The 19,679-nt window shown below is 43.9% G+C and overlaps 1 protein-coding gene across 3 annotated transcripts in view; it reads right to left on the bottom strand.

Moving 5' to 3' along the window:
- The window catches only part of PDZD2 (PDZ domain containing 2), a 139,522-nt gene that overhangs the window by 10,141 nt on the left and 109,702 nt on the right, over positions 1-19,679 (bottom strand). For 2 of the 3 annotated variants that reach the window (XM_051804702.1, XM_051804703.1), the window contains 9 exons: positions 18,982-19,114; positions 16,076-16,157; positions 15,023-15,126; positions 14,120-14,273; positions 12,179-12,969; positions 10,884-11,028; positions 5,231-8,804; positions 4,476-4,593; positions 320-421 (listed from right to left, as the gene is read on the bottom strand). In XM_051804702.1, the coding sequence (XP_051660662.1) occupies positions 320-421; positions 4,476-4,593; positions 5,231-8,804; positions 10,884-11,028; positions 12,179-12,969; positions 14,120-14,273; positions 15,023-15,126; positions 16,076-16,157; positions 18,982-19,114 (5,203 nt within the window). The remainder of the gene's footprint in view (positions 1-319; positions 422-4,475; positions 4,594-5,230; positions 8,805-10,883; positions 11,029-12,178; positions 12,970-14,119; positions 14,274-15,022; positions 15,127-16,075; positions 16,158-18,981; positions 19,115-19,679) is intronic. The other variant, XM_051804701.1, reaches the window with a different exon arrangement.

The raw sequence follows: 19,679 nt of genomic DNA, 5'->3' as shown, positions 1-19,679 counted from the left end.
CTCCCCTAAAAGACTGCATGCTCTGTTCCTGCATGAAATGCAGAATTTTATTTACATGCATAAGGTTTAGATTGAGCCCATCCCATTCAGTAACAGACTTTTAAAGATTGTAAACATAATTGGTTTCCATCCCCAATAATAAAAATTACACTTCCCAGACACTAATTTCAGTGGCAGATGGTATGCTGCCGCCTCTGAGAGACACTGTTTTATGACTGTGAATGACTTGCAGTGAGACTTGACAAATGAGCATTTGATCTAATCACCAGCCTGCTTTAAAGTGAGCTTTGTAAAAAGATGACTTGCAGCCATCACTTACCGTGACTGATTTCTGTTCCAAATCTATTCCTCCAGCAACACTAAATCCCAGACCAGCTCCTTCTTCTTTGTGCAAGACTACAAAGTATGTGTCTTCTTTGCTCTAGCAGAAAAATGGAGGTGCACGGGAAAGGAAAGAAGAAACACAAAACCAAGATCAAGACCAAGTTCTTACACAAATGACAAATTACCAGTATCCACAGATTATGGCAGGTAAAAAAAACAACTCAAGGTATTGAAACAGAGATATTAAATGTATTTCTCTTCATGCTACAGATGAGTTATCAGTCATCTAGGAGAACTCAGGTGACAGCAAAGGTTCCTTCAGTCAGTGCAAGGCTAGAAGGCAAAGTCAAAATTAGGGTAGTGAAATGGCATTAAACCTTGGACAGCCTAATTTTCACAGGCTGTAATCAATTTTGCACTGCTCAATATTTTGCAGTCAAAAGATAATACTTCCCATACACCTTTCTGGACCTTTCTCTTCAGGGAATTACTAATACTTTTGTTGTCCCAATTCTCCTTCCTCTGGAAAGGCAGTTACATAGATGTAATGCAGGGCAGTTGCATTAACCTCTTCTCAGCAGAGCTGGACAATCTTGCAAGGGGCAGTGGCTACATATCAAAAGCTTGAGAGGGTCAGATAGGACAGCAGAAAAAACTGTTTCACTTGGGAACTAAAAATAAGGAGCCTATTAGTGATCTAGACAGGACTAAGATGTGCTGTTGTAAAAATGGGAGCATCCAGCACAAAAAGGATTGGTGCAGGATTACACCAGGGTTGAACTTGGTTCTGGACCAGAACAAAGGTATAAAGCTGATTTCTTCAAAGTGATGGCCTGCTGCCAAAATACAGAACTGTAGAATCACTGAATACCCTGAGTTGGAAGGGGCCCACAAGGATCCTCAAAGTCCAACTCCTGGCTCTGCTCAGGACTACCCCAAGAATTCCACCATGTGCCTGAGAGTGTTGTCCAAGTACTTCTTGAACTCTGTCAGGCTTAGTGCTGTGACCACTGCCCTGGGGAGCCTCTTCCAGTGCCCAACCACCCTTTGGGTGAAGAATCTTTTTTCTAATACCCAACCTAAAACCTCACCTAGCACAACTTCAGGCCACGCCCTTGGGTTCTGTCTCTGGCCACCACAGAGAAGAGATCAGTGCCTGCCCCTCCTTTTCCCCTCCAGAGGAAGTTGTAACTGCAATGAGGTCTTCCCTCAGTCTCCTCTTCTCCAGGCTGAACAGATCAAGGGACCTCAGCCGCTCCTCATACGGCTTCCCCTCAAGGCCCTTCACCATCTTCGTTGCCCTCCTTTGGATGCTCTCTAATAGCTTTATATCCCTCCTATACTGTGGTTACCAAAACTGCCACAATATTCCAGGTGAGGCTGTCCCAGTGCAGAGCAGAGCAGGACAATCCCCTCCCTGGACCAGCTGGTGATGCTGGGCCTGATGCCCCCCAGGACACGGTTGGTCCTCTTGGCTGCCAGGGCACTGCTGGCTGATATTCAGCATTGAACTGATGACATCGCCACCGACCAGGACCCCCAGGTCCCTTTCCGCAGCACTGCTTTCCAGCATCTCATTCCCCAGTCTGTCTGTACACCCAGTGTTGCCCCATCCCAGGTGTAGAATCTGGCACCTGTCTTTGTTAAAACTCATATAGTTGGTGACTGCCCAGCCCTCTAATTTGTCAGGGTCTCTCTGCCTTTTATAGAGTGAACAGCACCTGAATTTGCCATGAGAGAAAAGCAGTCCCATCCAGCAAGTCTGGCACTGTGTCACAGAGACCATATTTTGTGGTGTGGGGGGAACTATAAGAAGGAATTTGGGAGCAAAAGGATAGTAACCACCTGTGCACAGAGCATCAGACACAGGGAGCAGAGAGCAGGTTTCTCAGTTTTTCCCCAGGATCCCATCCAACATTAGTAATTTCCAGAAACTGCCAACACTAAAATTAATGGCAAATCATTAGAAACCAACCTCTTAATCTATTTAGCATTAAATGCCATATTTAGACCACTAAACTGAACACACTGACTCAGCATTTGCCTTTTAATTTTGTTTCAAAAGGCACAGGGAACCACAGATTATGAGGAAGTCAAATTCTTGCTCTAACTGCATGTTTTTTGTCAAATAGTGTCTGCAGATTTCCTCCAGTAGAGGCATCTCTGCAATACATAGAGTTAATGTCAGAAACTGATGCCACCCTGCTCCACATCACTGATCCATCAGCACTTGGGAAGAGAAGAGTAGTCAGGGCTGAACATCTTTGTCCACGGTGTTTTGTATATGCTAAGACCCTTCTCACCTATGCTCAAGTGAGAACACCTTTATGTCAGGCTAGAAATACTAAAATCAGTTAAGTATCTAGGCTAGCCCCTTTCCAAGTGCAGTGAGGGCAATGGAAACATACACGTATCTTTGACTCTTAAGTACTTTAGCAACCCTTTTTATTCTAGAGGTAAGGTTCTTTCCAAACCTTGATACCTCAATTTAATTTGCTTACACTTGGGGAAGGAAAACAAAAGAAAGTCAGAGATTCAGATGTTAAAGGAGTTATCCACGTTATCCATAGACCATATGTCCTGGACCAGTCAACAAGACAGTCTGGATGCTGGGTTCCCATTGCCGAAGTTATGCGTTCCCTCCCTCCCTCCCCAGCACTCAAAGCTGCCCCTTGCCAGCACACATACAATTGGGCACAGAGACCTGGCTATGGATGCTCACTTCTTTACTTGGACACACAATGGGCAAATCAGGCCTCCAGGGTTCACCTCTGTTTAGAATGTTAGCCAAAGATACCAGTCATAGAGACCTAAATAAAATGTCTTTTTTTTTGTATAAGTAGCACTTATTAAATGTTAACAATAAATTCAGCACTGTTCAGAGCAAAAGATGATGACAAACTCTTCCCGAGGAAGCTCTCAGTCCAAATCAGGCAGTCTATCTCATTTTTCAGCAACTGCATAACTATGAAGAACTGTTCTATTGTACATTCAAAATCCACGATTTGAATAGCATAAAATTTTCCAGCCTATGTGCCATACTAGTCTTAAATATGGATAAGAAACTAGGCAGACAAGGAGTGCATTCCAAAAAGCATTCAGCTTTATAAATATTTGAGTTCTCGGGCTTTGAAAAGTGGTATAAATAAATAATCTCTCCAAGACTCCATGCAAAATACTTTAAAGAACACTTAATTACCTTCAGCCAGTTGTACAACCCAATCCTAATTTTATCAGTAAACCTAGAAAACCCTCTTGGTTCACCAAGCTTTGGAGACTTGCATGCTTTAGGTATGCTGTCCTCTGGAAGGAGATAAAGCTGGATATTTTAGGGAGGTCCTTTTCCTCCAAGCCTGTTCTACGTTTGAAATAGCAGTCTTTGAGAACAAAGCTCAAGAACGCTCTAGATGCAGCTCACCCAGCAGTTATGCAGACCAGTTTCCCTCCCAGTGCTGTCATTATTTTATCAACTTCTGTTCTGATTTAAAAAGGATGTGCTTGTATCCCACAAACAGAAACACTGAAAACAGGGAAGCAATGTTCTGGCAGTCATTTCACTTTGGAGGCCTTCTTTAAAAACCTAGATAATGAAGCAGGTTATCTTGATGCAATAGCTAGTTTCCACAAAAGAGAAGAAGAACGTCACAGGTATCTCTTAAAAAACCCACTAGCAACTACTTTCTAGTGTTCCAAGTCACCAATTCAGCATTAAACAAAATAAATTCAATTTCTGTGATTGCAGCATCTAAAAAAAGGCTGGTGCTTCCAGGCACAGAGAGGAGCAGACCTTCCCTTGCACAGTGGGGGAACTGAGTTTGACCCAGATGGCTGGTGGAAAGTTAAATTCTGATGTGCAATTACTGACAGACCCAGATGGAGGCATACTTCTCCACTTAAAGTAGGTCTATTTATTGTGATTCAAAACTGCCTTTGAACTTTCATATAAAAAAAGCCATTCAAAATTATTATAGGTTTATAGTAGGCATTCAACAAACCAGCATTAGTAAAGCTAACATCAGCTGCAGTTGATAGTAGTAAGCTATCACAGGACTACTGGAGGAGCTTGGAAACTGTTTGGAAAAGATTTTATCTGCCATAAAGAAAACCCTTAAATATCTGCCAATAACCTAGTTTTATCTTCTCATTTTTACCTTTACTTGTGCTTTGACTTCTTGGAGCACAGCAGCAACATCACATTTTGGTACTACTGCCGACAAAACAGATTGCAGTTTTTGCTGGTCCAGGCTTGAGACAAGTAGCTGATCCAAGCTAAAATTAACATAAAAAGATAAAAGAGCTTTATATTTCTCAACTGTACAGAGATACATTTCAGGTATACAGTGTAGGTTGCATGAGGATAAATGATAAAGCAGAAATCTTGAAACCTAGTAAGAAATGGGATAACTGGGAGAATGCAAAGGGGCAGAGAAGACTATTTAAGAAAAACTCTGAAAATCAGTCCCTGTTTTGTTCCCCTCATCCTTCTCCAATGGTTTCAGCAATAGACATTAAAAAAAGAGAACGCTTCTGGCAGGACGACAACCCTATTTGTAACCGCAGGCTGTGCTGGCAGCCAGTGCTGTGCAGCCTCCCCTCCACCACTGCTGCTGTTCTGTAATGGGGCCAAAAACCAACCAACACCAGCTAGAGGGGATAAGGAAAAGGAGCACATCTAAGCCAGGATAAAATGTTTCATCATGTACTGGAACACAGTTGCTAACAGACAGCAGCATGGCAGCTCCAAGGCATCAAGAGCATGAATGACACCCTGAACTGTGAGGGGACAGAGGGCTGGGGCCACAGCTGAAATGTGCTTTGGGCCAGACTTGGGGCAAAGTGGAAGTTCTGCCTTGGGAAGGGCTTGTGGGGATGAAAATGAAACACTGGTAGGAAAGCTGACACCAACCTGATGGACCAGTTGTTTTCCCCATCCAGAGAGCTGCCATGGGGCACGTCATCATCCGAGGCAGAACCCGGCGTTCCCGACCCACTGTCCCGGGGGCTGCAGGCACCCATTCCCAGCCCGGCTGCCTCTGCAGGGCCGCAGCGGGCTGGCAGAGCTGCCCCGTTCTGGCCAGGTGTGCCAAAGGCTCTGCGGGGTGTGATTTCCAGCTCCGTCTTGAAGCAGGCAGGCTGTGGCGGGCCCGAGAAGCCCTCTCCACACAGCTTGTCCAGGTCGGGCATACTGAGGGCTCTCAGCTCCCGCAGCCTGGAGCGGGACAGCAGTGGCCGCCCCAGGCCCCGGCTGCGGCGCACCTGCGAGGCCGAGGTGGGGAAGGCGGCCACGTCTGGCCCAGCGCCGCCCTCTTCGCTCCTCTGGGGCTTTCTGTGCCCTTTGCCACCCTCAGCCACACGCACGGGCTCTGTGCTGGGGGGAGACTTGGCCGTGGCACTGGCGGGGTTGGGGCTGCTGCCATAGGAACTCAAGCTGCGCCGCAGCGCCCACGGAGTCTCAGCAGTGCTGGATGGGGCGGCCAACCCACCACACGACCTCCTGGTGAGGGGTAACCTTGCAGACGAGCATATATCAATGGCCTTCACAAAGGGCCGGTCAAAATTTGCCAGGTTTTCAAAGGATTTGATCCTCTGTTTGACAGAGAAGGATGAAATAGGGTCATGCGGCCAGTTCAGCTCATAGTAGTAGTAATTCCTCCTGAAGCTCCTAAGCTTATCGGCAGTGGGGTAGCTGATGTCACTCACTGAGGGGGACATGTCATGAACCTTCTGGGCACTTTTGGAGGTGTACGCCTGCTCCTTTCCACTCTGGCTGTTCGGCAGATTCAAGTGAACTACTTTTAACATCCCCTGGGGGTGTTTCTCCCCCGTAGTGTGGCCCTGGGGGCCTTGCACAGGATGACCCTCTGTAACATGGCAGTCCTCCTTCAAGTGACCTGATAACTGGGCTGGCATTGAGTATGTCCTTGTCACAGGTTTTGACAAGCCACAGAGATGTCTGTCTCCAGCAGCATCTGCTTTTGAGAAATACTGCATGGTCCCCATCTCCTCAGTGAGCTGAGCTACTTCTGCATTCACCTCTTCCGTTTTCTCTAGCAATGGCAGCTGCAAAAATGATGCTGGTGAGGAAGAGGCAGAGGAGGAGGAAGAAGGAGATGATGAGGAGGAAAGCTTCACCTCAATGAAAGTGCGCTGGATCTCCTGCCCTTCCAGCTGTTCCTGGTGAACTGAGGGGGACCTCAGTGAAGAAGAACAGCCTCCAGCAGATGGTACTACATTTTGCAGATCTAATTGCCTAAGGTCATCTGCACTATAAATGATCTTGATTGGGTTCAGGCCTGTTTCAGGGTTATCAGTCCTCCCTTTCACATATTCAACTTTTGGTATCCCCTGAGGAGGTGAAGTGACTTTGGATTGACTGTCCCTGGCTCCTAAATCATCTACCTTAGCACTCTTACCCTGACATCCCACAGTAGAAACCTGCTTTTCTTTTGGCTTTCCCCATGTTAGCTCCCCACAGCCACATTTCATTTCACCGCTTGCTGTTGGGCTGCCAGTGCCATTCAGGAGAGGCAAAAGTGAATCTTCAGAAATGACCAGAGATGGTTTATTTTCTAGCTCTGATTTCAGAGTCCTTGAGGCTGCAGAAATGCTCCTGCCAGGATCTGGATTTGTAGGTGAATTACGGGACAATGGTGTTTTCTTTCCCAGGAGTTTGGGAGACAGCTGTGGAGAAATAGAAGCCCTTTTCTGATCAGCCCCATTCACTTTGGTAGGATTAATACCAGAAGAATCTGAATTTGTCTTTGTTTTACTTTTGATGGTGAACCCTTTTAGCTTTGGTCCTGCTTTGGTCTTCTGATTATTTAAAAGGGTGTCCATTATACTTTTTTGTGCCATTCCCTTAGACTCCTGACAAGATTTTTTCTGTGAGGATGGGCTGTGCGGTACTGCAGCTCCTTTGAAATTATTTGTGCCTGAGTTTTGGACTTTCCCATTTGAAGTCCTTCCTGAAGTCACAGAGTTAATTTTCTCAATTTTCCCTGGCAAGTCATGAGTTGCATTAGCCTTTGGATCTTTAGATCTAGTGGGAAAGGGTGACCTGAGTGATATTCCTCTTGTTGATGATGCATTTATATGATTGCTGTCTGTTTTAGACAAGTTGGACAAACTGCTGGTTTCTTTCTTCACCAAGCAATAACTAACAGCATGATTACAGTCATCAACCACTTCTTCGCTTTCAGATTTGGATCTCTGCTCATCATGATATCCTTCTTTCTCAAGCAAGCTGTTCTCCAAGACACTGACATTTCTAGCAGAGCAAAAGCTTATCTTTTTGCAGTGCAGAGACCCTTCCTCTTCAGTGGATTCACAGCATTTCATATGTCCCTTACTCTTCCCCAAATCCATCTGTTCTTCTGTACGTAAGGCACCATTGTTACAGAAAGAGTAAACTTCAGGGATATTGGCTGAATTCTTTAGGATGTCTTTTTCTGTCAGGAAAACCAAGGAAGGAGAACACAAGGATGCAGAGGACACATCTGAACACTGTGAGGGGCATGGAGTGGGACCACTATGATCTTCCAAACCTAGTTTGTTGATGCTTGTCTCCAGTGACCCACACATTGCACAGCCCTCAGTTTGCAAAACTTTGCTGCCGTAAGGGTGCGGTGGGGACAGTGAGGACGAGCTTGTTCCAGGTGTGAGATGCTGCTCCTGCACAGGCTTTTGCAGCTCATCGTTCGTGCAGCAAATCTCAATTTGCTCCTCATCTGACTCCACTACAGTGCAGGCTGCAGGGACACTAGCAGCAGCACACTGCCCAAGCAACACCTCACTAGCACCATCAAAGGTTTCTGTGACAGACTCTGCGTCCGAGTGAGAATCCTCCGCAGCTCCATACATAGACTTTGGAAACGGGTCACTCCTCTTACCTTCCAGAGAGTTTGCTGCAGGCAACTCGTCCTCATTTAAACTGCTAAAATTCCTAGAATAGTTATTTAAAGAGTTTTTATTCACAGTAAAAAGTTTGCCTGTGTTAATGGAGTCCAACACAGACAGCCCCAAAGCTCCTTGTGCATTCGTTCCGCAATTCACAGTTTTTGCCAGCGGCTCCTCCTTGGCTGCTCGTGGCTCGGAGCCGGGGCAGCCTTCGTCGGTGCCGCAGCAGCACATCGTGGTGTACTCATCTCGGAGGGGGCTTTCTGCCCGCGACGGGGTGCGCGAGGCCCTGCTCTCGGGGGCGCCCATCTGGCTGAGTAAGTCGTCGATGTCGGTGACAGGGATGGCAGCGCAGTCCTCCTCGCGGCTGCCTTTCGTGGTACCTCTGTGCACGTCTTTGCTCGCGGCATCAGGCGGCAGTGTTGCTCTCTCCGCCGCGCAGCAGCCGCCAGCGTTTTGCAAACCTGCTCTTTCTCGCTTCCCAGCACTCGGCTCTTCCTCACTTGCGAGGACGCTGTTGACATTGCCCTGATTTTGACTGTCTACCCCTGGAGACAGGATGAGGTTTGTAAATCTGCTGACAGCTGTATCATGATAAAAATAAAAAAGAATAATAAAAAAAAAAGAAGCAGCAAAATCCTGTCAGATATAAGAAGTGATACAGAAAACACCAGGTTTTATTACAAAAACAGACACCCACGTAGTCAGGCTACATGTTTTCCTTTTGCTCTGCAATCCTCCCCTTCTCTAATGGTGTTTACAACAACTCAAATTAATCATAACCCTGTCTATTTGAGAAGCACACAGAAGGGAGCAATCCACTTATCCAAGGTGAGTAGTCATGATCTGTTTAATTCTCATCTTTGAAACTGCAACAGTCAAACAGCCAACTACCAAAGCGTCAGCGTGCAATAAGTCACGCTGAGCAGCACTGCTTCTCATCACTTGTTTGATCAAAGAAGTCTCCAACAGAGACTCCAGAGAGTACAAAAAGCCCTGACATAGCAAAAGTGAACAGATAACACAGTGACGATCTGTGCATAGAGAAGTTGACTCTGACCCTCTTGGCACTTCCGCAGGTGTTTAATGTGACACGCATGAGTGATGTCATACACACATCAAGCATGTGGGCTTTAAAGCATTTCTGGCACAGACCCTTCCTTGCTTCCAGTACATATTTAACCCACTCTGGGGCAACGCATCAAGCTCTCTATCACTGCTGCACTTTGACACATTCCTGCTCACTCATTTCTCCTATCTTCAATTTTCAGCACTTCAAGCTAAGCACCAGATTCCACCTCTCTCCATTGCTTCTGAGACATGCATTCCCATTCAAGCTGCCTTCCAGAGGTCAGTTATTATGACACGAGGCCCAGAAAGTGCATGGAGAAGGAGAGGTTATTCACAGTGTCAGTATCCTTTCCTGCTCATTCAAATGTGCCTGCACATCTCTGTACTTCTTGCACAAACCTGCAGGATTATCCACATCACTGTACTTAAGTATCCACATTAAGAAGTGCTGATTCTCCCTGGAGTCAACAAAGTGAAAGACACCTCAGTAGAGCAATTTGAAGCAGCTGTGTTAGGATTTCAAGTACTGCCCTGCTTCAGCATGCTGGATCACACACTGAAGAGACTCTCTTTTCTGCCAGTAGGGTATGGCAAGGGGAAGGGTAAAACAGAAGAGATGCCTGATAAAGGAGTGCCAATGTGTCCTTACTCCAATGCTAGTGGTTTGCAAAAGCCACAGCAATCTAAAAAAACAAGAACAAGACTCTGCCAAGCTTGGAATTCCTTAAAAAAACGTCTGGAAGTCATGCATCTGGAAGCACTTTAGGTTCCCAGGTATTAACAGGTACACAAAGAAGATCATAAGCTAGAACAAAGCAAAATATTATATTCTTCCTGAATTTGAAAAGTATGCTTTTCTTTTTCAAACACTCATTTCCACACCACATAATTTGTACAGTCTGTGGGGATTCATATACTGCTGTAGCAGCATAAATCAGCCCTGAGCAGAAAGTAAGGAGGTATCAAATATTTCAATTCACACTAGAATCCTTTTTGTAAGAAAACATGCAAATAAACATTTTTATAAGAACTTAGTTTTCTTGGGTTTTCTGTTTCATCTTCCTGCACTTTAGAGAATTCTGCTACATGAAAGGGAAAGGAAGAAAGAAATAAAGAAATAAATAGAGAAAAGAGGCTTTTAGTATCTTATTATTCATTCATAAAAATGTTACTTAAACTTCAGATTTAAGAGAGAGAGCCAGATTTGATTACAAAGGGTTTGATGAACAGGCACAGCAATAAAACAGGTTGTCAGGACAAGGGTCACTGCTGTTTCAGCTCCCAGTCTGCATGAAACGACTCAGACCTCTGCACATGCTGGCAGGAAGGACATACTCTGCGTGAGAGCTTTGAATGCTTTGCCCAGGAGTAGGCTTGCTCCCCTCATCATTGTGCTAGGGAGGCCCCTTGAAGCCTAGTTTGGTGATGAAATGCTTTGCTTGGCTCACCAGTGCAGACACAATGTCCCCTGCCTTTTTCACTGAATCCATGTGGGAAGCTGTGGCAGCAGAAGGTCAGACCCAGATGATCTAAGGGCATTTTCGTCACTGGTACCCAGAACAAATGGTTCAAAAGCAAAACTACTTTCTCACCTGATGCTGCTTTCTGGATCTCCAGGGTTACGGATGTGGGAAGACACTGCATAAGCAAGCAGATTTCCTCGTACGTCATCTTACTGACGGGGATACTGTTGATGGTGGTAATCTCATCTCCTACAGCCATCTTCCCCATCGATCCCTGACGCAATGAGAGATTCAAGGAAATTATAAATACACACCAGAAGCCCTGCCACAGGGGCTAAGATTTCAGGGAAGTAATTAACAGCCTGTGAGTAACATCCCCTGTTTTCACATCACCGCAGAGCACAGGTACCACTGCTGTCAGATTGCCAACACATAAATAAAGAGCAGACTGTGCTTCTGCCAGAAGGAGAATTAAAGATCAATCTAAAACAGGAAGGTCAAAAGAGCTGCTGGTTTCTCTGAGACATCAGTATCAGGATGGAGCATATAGCCCTCTTCAGTTAAATTAATTGGGATGAATCAACCCTGGCTTCTTCAGGACTAGTACACTGTGTATCATTTTTGAATGCCATGTATGAACTATATTCCTGGTGGAACTCTCCTAAACAACTAAACCGGACAGGGACTGAAGTCTTGAGGAAAAAGTATGAGTATGTTTCTACACACTGCACAATAAGTCAGAGAAAAAGGCAGGAACAAAACCCAAATCCCCAGATCTCACAGTCCCATTCTAACTATGCCATATCCCCTCTTACTCTAGTGGCCACTAACAAGATTGAAAATGGTACATCCAGGTTTGTACACCAAAGTTTTCTCCTTCTTCTTTCTCCACTTCTGCACCTAGGTCAGCAATTCTATATCCAGCATGAAGAAAGTATCCATATGGACATGTATGAGATGCAGAAGAGCAATGTGTTAGTAGTACTACTATGGCTCTTGGTAAACCTGGCCAGTACTTAAAGCCTCAGTTCCAGACCTGTGTAATACAGGATAACATGCATATAAGATAATAGAGCATAATGAACGCTTTTGTCACCAGGATATACTTATTTTGTCTTTTTCCCTGGTAAAACAAATACAAAAACTGCATTCCCTCAAAACCACAACTGCAAGCAGGGATAAGTCCATCTCAATGGATCTGCATCCCGCCTCTCTTAGTTTTGATCAGCCTGGATGCACTTCTGAATCAGAAACATCTCATTTAGCACCAGCTTCAGAACAGTATGGGGTGAGACACTTTGCCCAGCAAAGATAAAAACCTCACTTGCACTTACTCTCAACAGATCACTTGCTTAATAATCATCGTCATCATCCCTGGAACGGGAAAGCAAATCACAACAAGGCAACTCAAGTTTAAAAATTACCATTTCTGCTGCTCCACCTGGCCGCATCCCTGTGACAACAACCTTTAAAGGCATGGCTTGGATTTCCAAATCCAGGCCGAACGACTCGTGCTCATTGCGAACCAGAGTGACAACTTCAACCTGGCTCTGCCCGGCCCCGTCGGGTGCTTCACACTTCTTGCTGTGAGGGAGCATCCTCGCAACAGGCTTGTTGTATGAGCTGTGCTCCTCTGCCCTGTGTCTCTGCAGGCTTCGGCATTCTGTGCTCATCATGCTTTTCACTCTTGTGACTGCTCTGTGCTCAAGTTTTGGTGACCTCTTAGATTCAAGTTGTGCTTCCCGAAGCTCCCTCAAACTCAGGCTGCCAAGACGAACTTCAGGCACACTTGAGTAATCGAATGCTATGATGGGGAAGAAAGGAGATTCAATCTGCTCCAGCATGCTGTCTGCAGACTCCACTGAGTTGCTGAAGGCAGGGGAAGATGTCTCCATGCCACTGTATCTGGATGACTCACTGTCCTGGCTCTCCTCATCGATTTCTGCAGATGAGGTTGTAATGACAATGCCAGTATCCTCCTGGCTCTTGGCCCTCTGGCTTCTGTGCAAGTGGGAACTTTCGTCGTCATCGCTGCCATCCCCATCATAGAAAACAACCCTCCTCTGTCGGTGAAAGGGGCTGCGGGCAGATTTGGGGCTGTCACTGAGGATGCCGGGTCGGACAGATTCCACGTGCTTGTTGTGATGGCCAGACAGTCTTCCACTAGCTGGAGGAGCCACACCATTTGCTTTTGCCACTCCCCCATCTCTAGCAGCTAGGGAAAAGAGAAGTTATACTTTAATTGTACTTACTCTCTGATTTGTAATACCATGCCTCTGACCACAGCAGAATACATGTAGCTCTGTTTTCAGAGGAAGCTTAACTTCTCTTCACAAAGCAAAAAGCAGGTTTTTCATGTCCTCCTCATGCTAAGTACAGGACTGGTTGTAGATAGCACTACAATTTACAGGTAACTCTTGAAATCAGTTCATGGCACATCTGGTTCTATTTTCAGTTTATTTCTAAATTATGACTACAGCTCAAACAAGAAAGGCATGCAAATCCAAATGTGTATTTTAGTTTAAACAATAGATTTGCTTTCATATTTTGCTTAAATCTAAGCTCAGGACTGCCTGCATTAACTTACAGAGAGTGAAAATTGCTCTTCTGAACAAAGACTGAAGCGCACAACAATCAGTTTCAAACTAAAGACTAACAAACCCAAGAACTCTTTCCACATACTTCGTAGAAAGAACTGCATCTTATTTCGTAGAAAGTTATTTTGTTTTGCTTTGTTTGGTGGCTACTAAGAAACGCAAAAATGCTTTTAAACATTAAATATTTTCCAGAGAAAAATAAGCTCTAGACAAAGAAATCACTTGAGAAGCACATGAAAGGGAGAACAAATGCAATATCCTTTGAATCTTAGTTCAGGTGCTTGTCGATAAGGACACGTAAGAATCTTGAAGTCAATTACTATGGGGAGAAAGACACACACGCAAAATATTTGATGCCAAACTGCACATTTGTTTTTACACTGCTATGTGACATTTCAAAATTGTGTTTTTGAGAGAGCTATGAACACTTTCATTTAAACATAATAAATCAGATGATCATCGGCCACTTAAAAAAAATACCAAACCTGCAGTGCTGTCAATCTAGTTTCAGCCAAACCAATAAAATAAAGTCATTTTCACATAATCAGAGCAGCAATTTGAACAAAATGCCATGCAAACGAGCACTTATGTGTATTGTTGTAAAGCCCTTCAATTTCCCAGAATTTTGTATGATAAGCACTGGCCTGCACTACAGTGCCCAGCAATTCATACCACCACAAGGATCACCACTGCTCTCCTGTAAAGCACCCAGTGCTGAGTGACTCTCCCCTCATTAGCCAAATGATCAGACATGTTTCCAGCACTTACTCAGGTTGCCATCATCCAACAAACTGTTTCTGTTCTTCTGACGGAGCTGCTCTTCATCGCAGGGGCCGGTTACTGCATCAGAAATTGGGAGATGGCTCGTACTGTCGTGCGAGAAGTACTGGGAGAGCTCTGCCTCGGAGCTGACAGATCCCTGCTGGAAAGAAGGGAGCCTGGTGACCAGCCATCATCAATGCCTAAAGCCCCCACTTGCACGTGAGCACCACAAACTCCACTATCATTGCTGTGTCAATAAAGGAAACTTGAAGCCAATTTTTAAAACAGAAGACTTGTCAGTATATTGAGAGTCAAACTGTCAAAGCTGGATGGCGGAAATGCTGCACATCATTTTTAGACAGTATAATAAGTAAAAAAGGATTCAAAATCCCACTACTTTGCAGGTGTGGTTCAATGCAGAAACAAGGGATGAAACCATTCACTTTTGTTGTTCCCTTTAAGCACCTTCTACACTGAGAGAAGGGAAGGGTTTGTTCCTCTGGACACAGTGTCTGTGGCTTCCTTGGCCTTCCCAGGAAAAACAGACTTTTCCACTGCAATGGCTATGTAGACACACTAAGTTCTCAGCCTTCTCCCCACAGGGTCAGGTCTCTCCTGCTAACTTCATCTCTGTGTCCCACAGAGCAGGGGTGCCTTTGGGGTGGCAGGAGGTGGGAGTCCACAGCCTTATCTGCCGTGCTCTGCGTATCACCCCCAAAGGCTACAGTCACACAGACAAAGAGCAGCTTGCTGCTGTCCCAGTCTGAATGTGTCATGCAAGAAACAAACACTCTTATGTGACAGGGAAGTAGCATACAGGTTTGAGTTTGAACTCCTTGACCAAGTAAGAGCTTCAGTAAAAGATGAATTTGAGGCAGACACTGTTTTTATTGCACCTAATCCTTTTACCCGGCTTGCTGGCTCCAGGAAGCGTTTCATAGTCCAGCTGAGGGGAGACGACGTCTCTCCTTGCTTGGCCTTCACACTAGGAGACGGACTCTTTTGTACAGCTCCTGTTAAACACAGATTAGTTAGATGCCAAAAATTAAAGTTGTGGTCCATATATCCAAAAAAGTTTCTCATTCACCCTCTGAGTTGTGTTTAATCCCACTTACTTATTATGTGAATTGCTTTCCTAAAGTGAGATTTATTAACCCTTTCACATCCTCTCCCTCAGATCAGATGGAATGTTATCACAGAGACACGTTACACCAGCCAGGCCCAGTACAGTGCCATGAAAAAAGAGATGAGTGGGAGATGGTCTTCCTCATCTGTTGGGGTATCTCCTGAGGGGCAACCTCAAAAGACAAATTAGCAGCCACTGCCAAGGTCAACTTCAAAATAGGTCTTAGCTGACACACATATAAAGGGGATAATTACAAATCTAACATTTCTGTCTGAACATCACCTTCACTGGCCACTCTGCCATTGCCAAGACTTTGCTTTGATCTGTAAGATTTTAGCAAGTGCTAAGTTCGGAGTTCAAACACATCACAGAGATGCCAGAGCACACACATGGACATGACTTTAAAGATTTAAATGGAGTTAAAACATACAGTCCAGTAGGCAACACCTGGACTTTTTCAAATGGTCACAACAATACTTTGGGGGGGGGGTGCCATTGACATGGGCAGGTGTACACAGATGGAGTAGATTCCTCCTGTCCTTTCCCTACTGGGATGTTGTGCTTCCCATTCATTTTGAAAAAAAGACAGAGCAACCACCTCTTGGCAACCCTACTTTCAGATCCTGGTAGTCTAGTGAAACAAAGGCAGTAACATGAGCTACCTGAACTGGATGTTTGAGCTAAAATTTCTGCAACGGACAGAGTGATGACACTCCCTACACTGTTTTGCTGCTTTGAGGGCTCTCAAAATATTGATGTTGGGCAACTTCAGCACAGGTTCTTAAATGTTCCCGCACCTGGAAAAGGACACACACTAGAAGAGAACGTGTTGCTACCTGTGACGTGAGAGGAGCAGGCGTCCTTGCTCTCTCGGTGGGTAGTACGTGCAATTGCTTCATCCATCTCCTGCTCTGAAACCTGAAGTTAAGTGGAAGACAAAGCTCAAACTGAGTATGTAAAAAGATGAAAGTCTTACCACTTAGTACAAGTACATGATTCACTTGATATATGCCACCACTTTCAAAGATGCAATGAAGAAGCCCGAGTTGAGAGCTCCTAAGCCCTCATCCCCCGACTCAGACTCACTCCATGCCACTTTCCTCCAGAAACAAGGAGGCAGAAGCCTGCCAGCTACATGAAGACTGCATCCAAGTGCCACACCATATAAACAAATAAAACAGCACCAGACTTAAAGAAATCAAATGAAGTCATTACAGCAAAATTTTAACTCAATTAAGTGCTGTACATTGATTTATTGAGAAAATATTAGTTTAAAATAGACAAAGACTGCTTTGCACAAGCATACATCAGAAACTTAAGCTATTCTACATTTAACCTACAGGAAGAATACCAGACTTCCCATAATATCATCTGTCTTTTTAATTTTCATTTTTCCTTGCTTCTAAATAAAACCCTAAATCAGTAATTGGTAAATAATGTTTCTCTGGTTTAGGAATAAATACTGGTTTACCATATTTGCTAATCTAGGCCTTAATTACTGGCATACACTTAATTCTTATTACTGGAAAACATATAATTTTATAACAGGAACAACCACTCTGCAGGAATATATACTTAAGAACAGAAAGCAAATTAATTCTGTCAAAAATAATTTCTATGCACATTGTTTTACATGAATTAAAATTCAGCATAAATAGAGACTAGAAACTTGAATCTTCCTAAACCATGAAGATCTGAAAGATTCTGAAGCAAACTCAGCAGTTTAAACATAGTGTAAATGCCATATTCACTCAGAAAAACAAGAAGAAAGAAAATTTTGTGGTATTTCTCTTGGAAGTACATGAAAACAATGCAGTGAAACATATTCAGCAACAAAATGTACTGTGGACCTTTTGTGTTATAAAATAAGACATTAAGTATAAAAATGTCCGAGAAAAACATGAACATTTGTAAAAACACATCTCTGTTTCCAACCCATGGTATGACCTTACAGCAAACCAAAAGCCCCTGGGCTCCTGGGGCACAGGAAGTTCCTACAGGACACGGACCAAGTCCTGAGACTATGATCCAGGACCTTGACACAAACCTTTTGGTACAACATGTCCCAGGAGTAAAACCAGGTCCTGAGTACACTGCAATATTTGTTGAAAGTTAACCAAAAATCCATGCTTCTGCAAGCTCTGCCAGTCATGATTTTTAGCATCCTGTATCTCAGGCAGTTGAAACTGGAAAGGAACAAGCTAATTTCTAATTCTAATCTGCAGGCTGAGGTATTATTAAGAGCTGTTAAAATAAAATAAAATTTAATAAAATACTTGACATATCTATAGATACCCCAGTGCTTTCAGAAAATAGGTGACAGTAACACAAAAATAAATATGGGTCCTCATATGGACACTCATTCAGAGATCCAGCTATGAGGGATTATGGATTCAATACTGCCTGGAGGAAAAAATGCTCCAGCTCCAGCTCAACTTTTCATAGCATTTCTTGGCAAAGGATTTGTTGTCATCTTAAATATCACTTATGGAAAACTGTAATAGGAGCCATTTAATAGTTTCCCTCTGTTACTGAGTAATAGCAGGCAATTAGCTTAACTCAGTTCATCCTTTCAGCAGATACCAGGTTAGGTCCCTCATCAGCTTTCAAGACCCCACCACAGCAAGATGAAGGATGGAGGAGAAAGGGCAGGCTCTGCTCAGTGGAGTTTTTATTTCATGCTACTTAGAGACTCTCCACAAATTCTATATGCCTGAATAATGCAATGACATTGAACCATCGTGTTTGGTTTAGCACAGCACACGGACTCCCTTGAAATACTGTTATCTTGGGCTATAAGCCCAATTCTTACCCATTCCGTGCTTACCTTTCACTAACAGAACCACAGCCTCTTTCTTTTGAGCAGCACAAGGCCTTGCAGCAATGATAACAAACTCTGGGCAACAGACCCCTATTTGTTGATTGTTCATATATATGATTAAGCAGAAAACACACAATTAATTATAAAATAAGAAACCTGAGTTCTCCTAGATATGGCTTTATTAAGGCCTCCATTTACACTTATGAGTTCAAAAGTCAGAGCTCTCTGGACCCACTAATGCAAATATTTTTACAGCTTCATTCCTGTTTAAACAGGAAGGTTTCATAGACTCATGAAATTCTTTGAAATACTGAAATAAAAGAAGCTGTTATTCCCTATAGCTTGGCTAAAAGGCTTTCATCTTCTATCATCAATTTTTAAAAAATGCTTGAAAACACTTACTTTGTAAACACAGCCTTATTTCCAAATTGACCTTGCACAGATTCCACAGTAGCAGTACACTCCAAATTCTCACGTTTTAATTCCTGAAGGAAAGCTTTGATCTTTGGACAGATTTTACTTGATCAATTCACTCTGTTGATATTTATATTCCTGGCCCTAAACAATATTCTACTCAAAGACAAACTAACTGCAAACTAACTTTTAGGAGGAAGAGGTCTTGTGCCATATTCGCATTGCTACTTGATCCAAGTACCGAGAAAGATGGGAACACTTCACTCAAGCAGTTCCAGGAAAATTGCATTTGATCACTGAGTGACTAAGTAAAAAGCAGCAGGAACAGTCCAGCATTGCTACAACTTACAAAACTGGGAAGCATCATTAAAATCCTGACACCTTGCACAACACATGTCTTAGAGAGAAAAATCCAATATTCTTCATTTGCTGCTTTCCCGACAGCAGGACTCAGATTACAGCTTCAAATGAAAGCAACCCAGATACACTAATTCCTTTTCTCCTCACCTTTGGGTTAGGATGACGACTAATGATTAGGCTGACCGGACCTGGTCCACATTCACTCAGGATTGCGTAGGCTTCGCTTAACGCGGCGTGACGCAGACTCACAGAATCTGCCTCCAGGATCTGGTCACCCCGACTGCAGAGAGACACGGAGCCGGTTAATCACAACCACCTTTCACGCAAGAACTTGTACTTTCAACTCATGGCCAAGCTTTCTCAAAGATACGAGTGTCTGGAAAAGATGTGACTTGCAAAGAAGCCAGTCTTGCTCCTGCTCCCAGTGGTGTGAATGCTTTAAGTCCTATTGACTTCATGAGGGAGGCTCCCTTCTGCACTTACCATCAGTGCTAAAAACTCTTATTAAATCAACTGAGAAAACTGTCTGCATTTGGACCAGGGTGAAACTTCAGTTCCACTTCTGCATTCAGATACTTGTTGAACACAGAAGAGGAAATATGAGATTCAGATGGGCTGTTTCTTTGCATCCTAGTGAATTATTTAGCACAAACACTGATAAGAAATTCATGATTTAGATATGAGATTATTAAAAGACTTCAGGAAAAAATTGAGCTTGATAAGCCTGTATCTGCTAAAAATTAACATATAGAACCCATTGAAAAGAAAGGAAAAAAAAAAAGCACAAAAATCTCCTGAAGGAAAGCACAATATGTGATTTTACAAGGGCAAGTAGTGATAGGACA

The sequence above is a fragment of the Manacus candei genome, unplaced genomic scaffold, assembly GCF_025592945.1.
Source record: "Manacus candei isolate 608988 ecotype Guabito, Panama unplaced genomic scaffold, ASM2559294v1 h1tg000061l, whole genome shotgun sequence".
Classification (NCBI taxonomy): Eukaryota; Metazoa; Chordata; class Aves; order Passeriformes; family Pipridae; genus Manacus; species Manacus candei.
The sequence above is the reverse complement of the archived record's forward strand: the minus strand, read 5'-3'. Positions and strand labels throughout refer to the sequence as shown.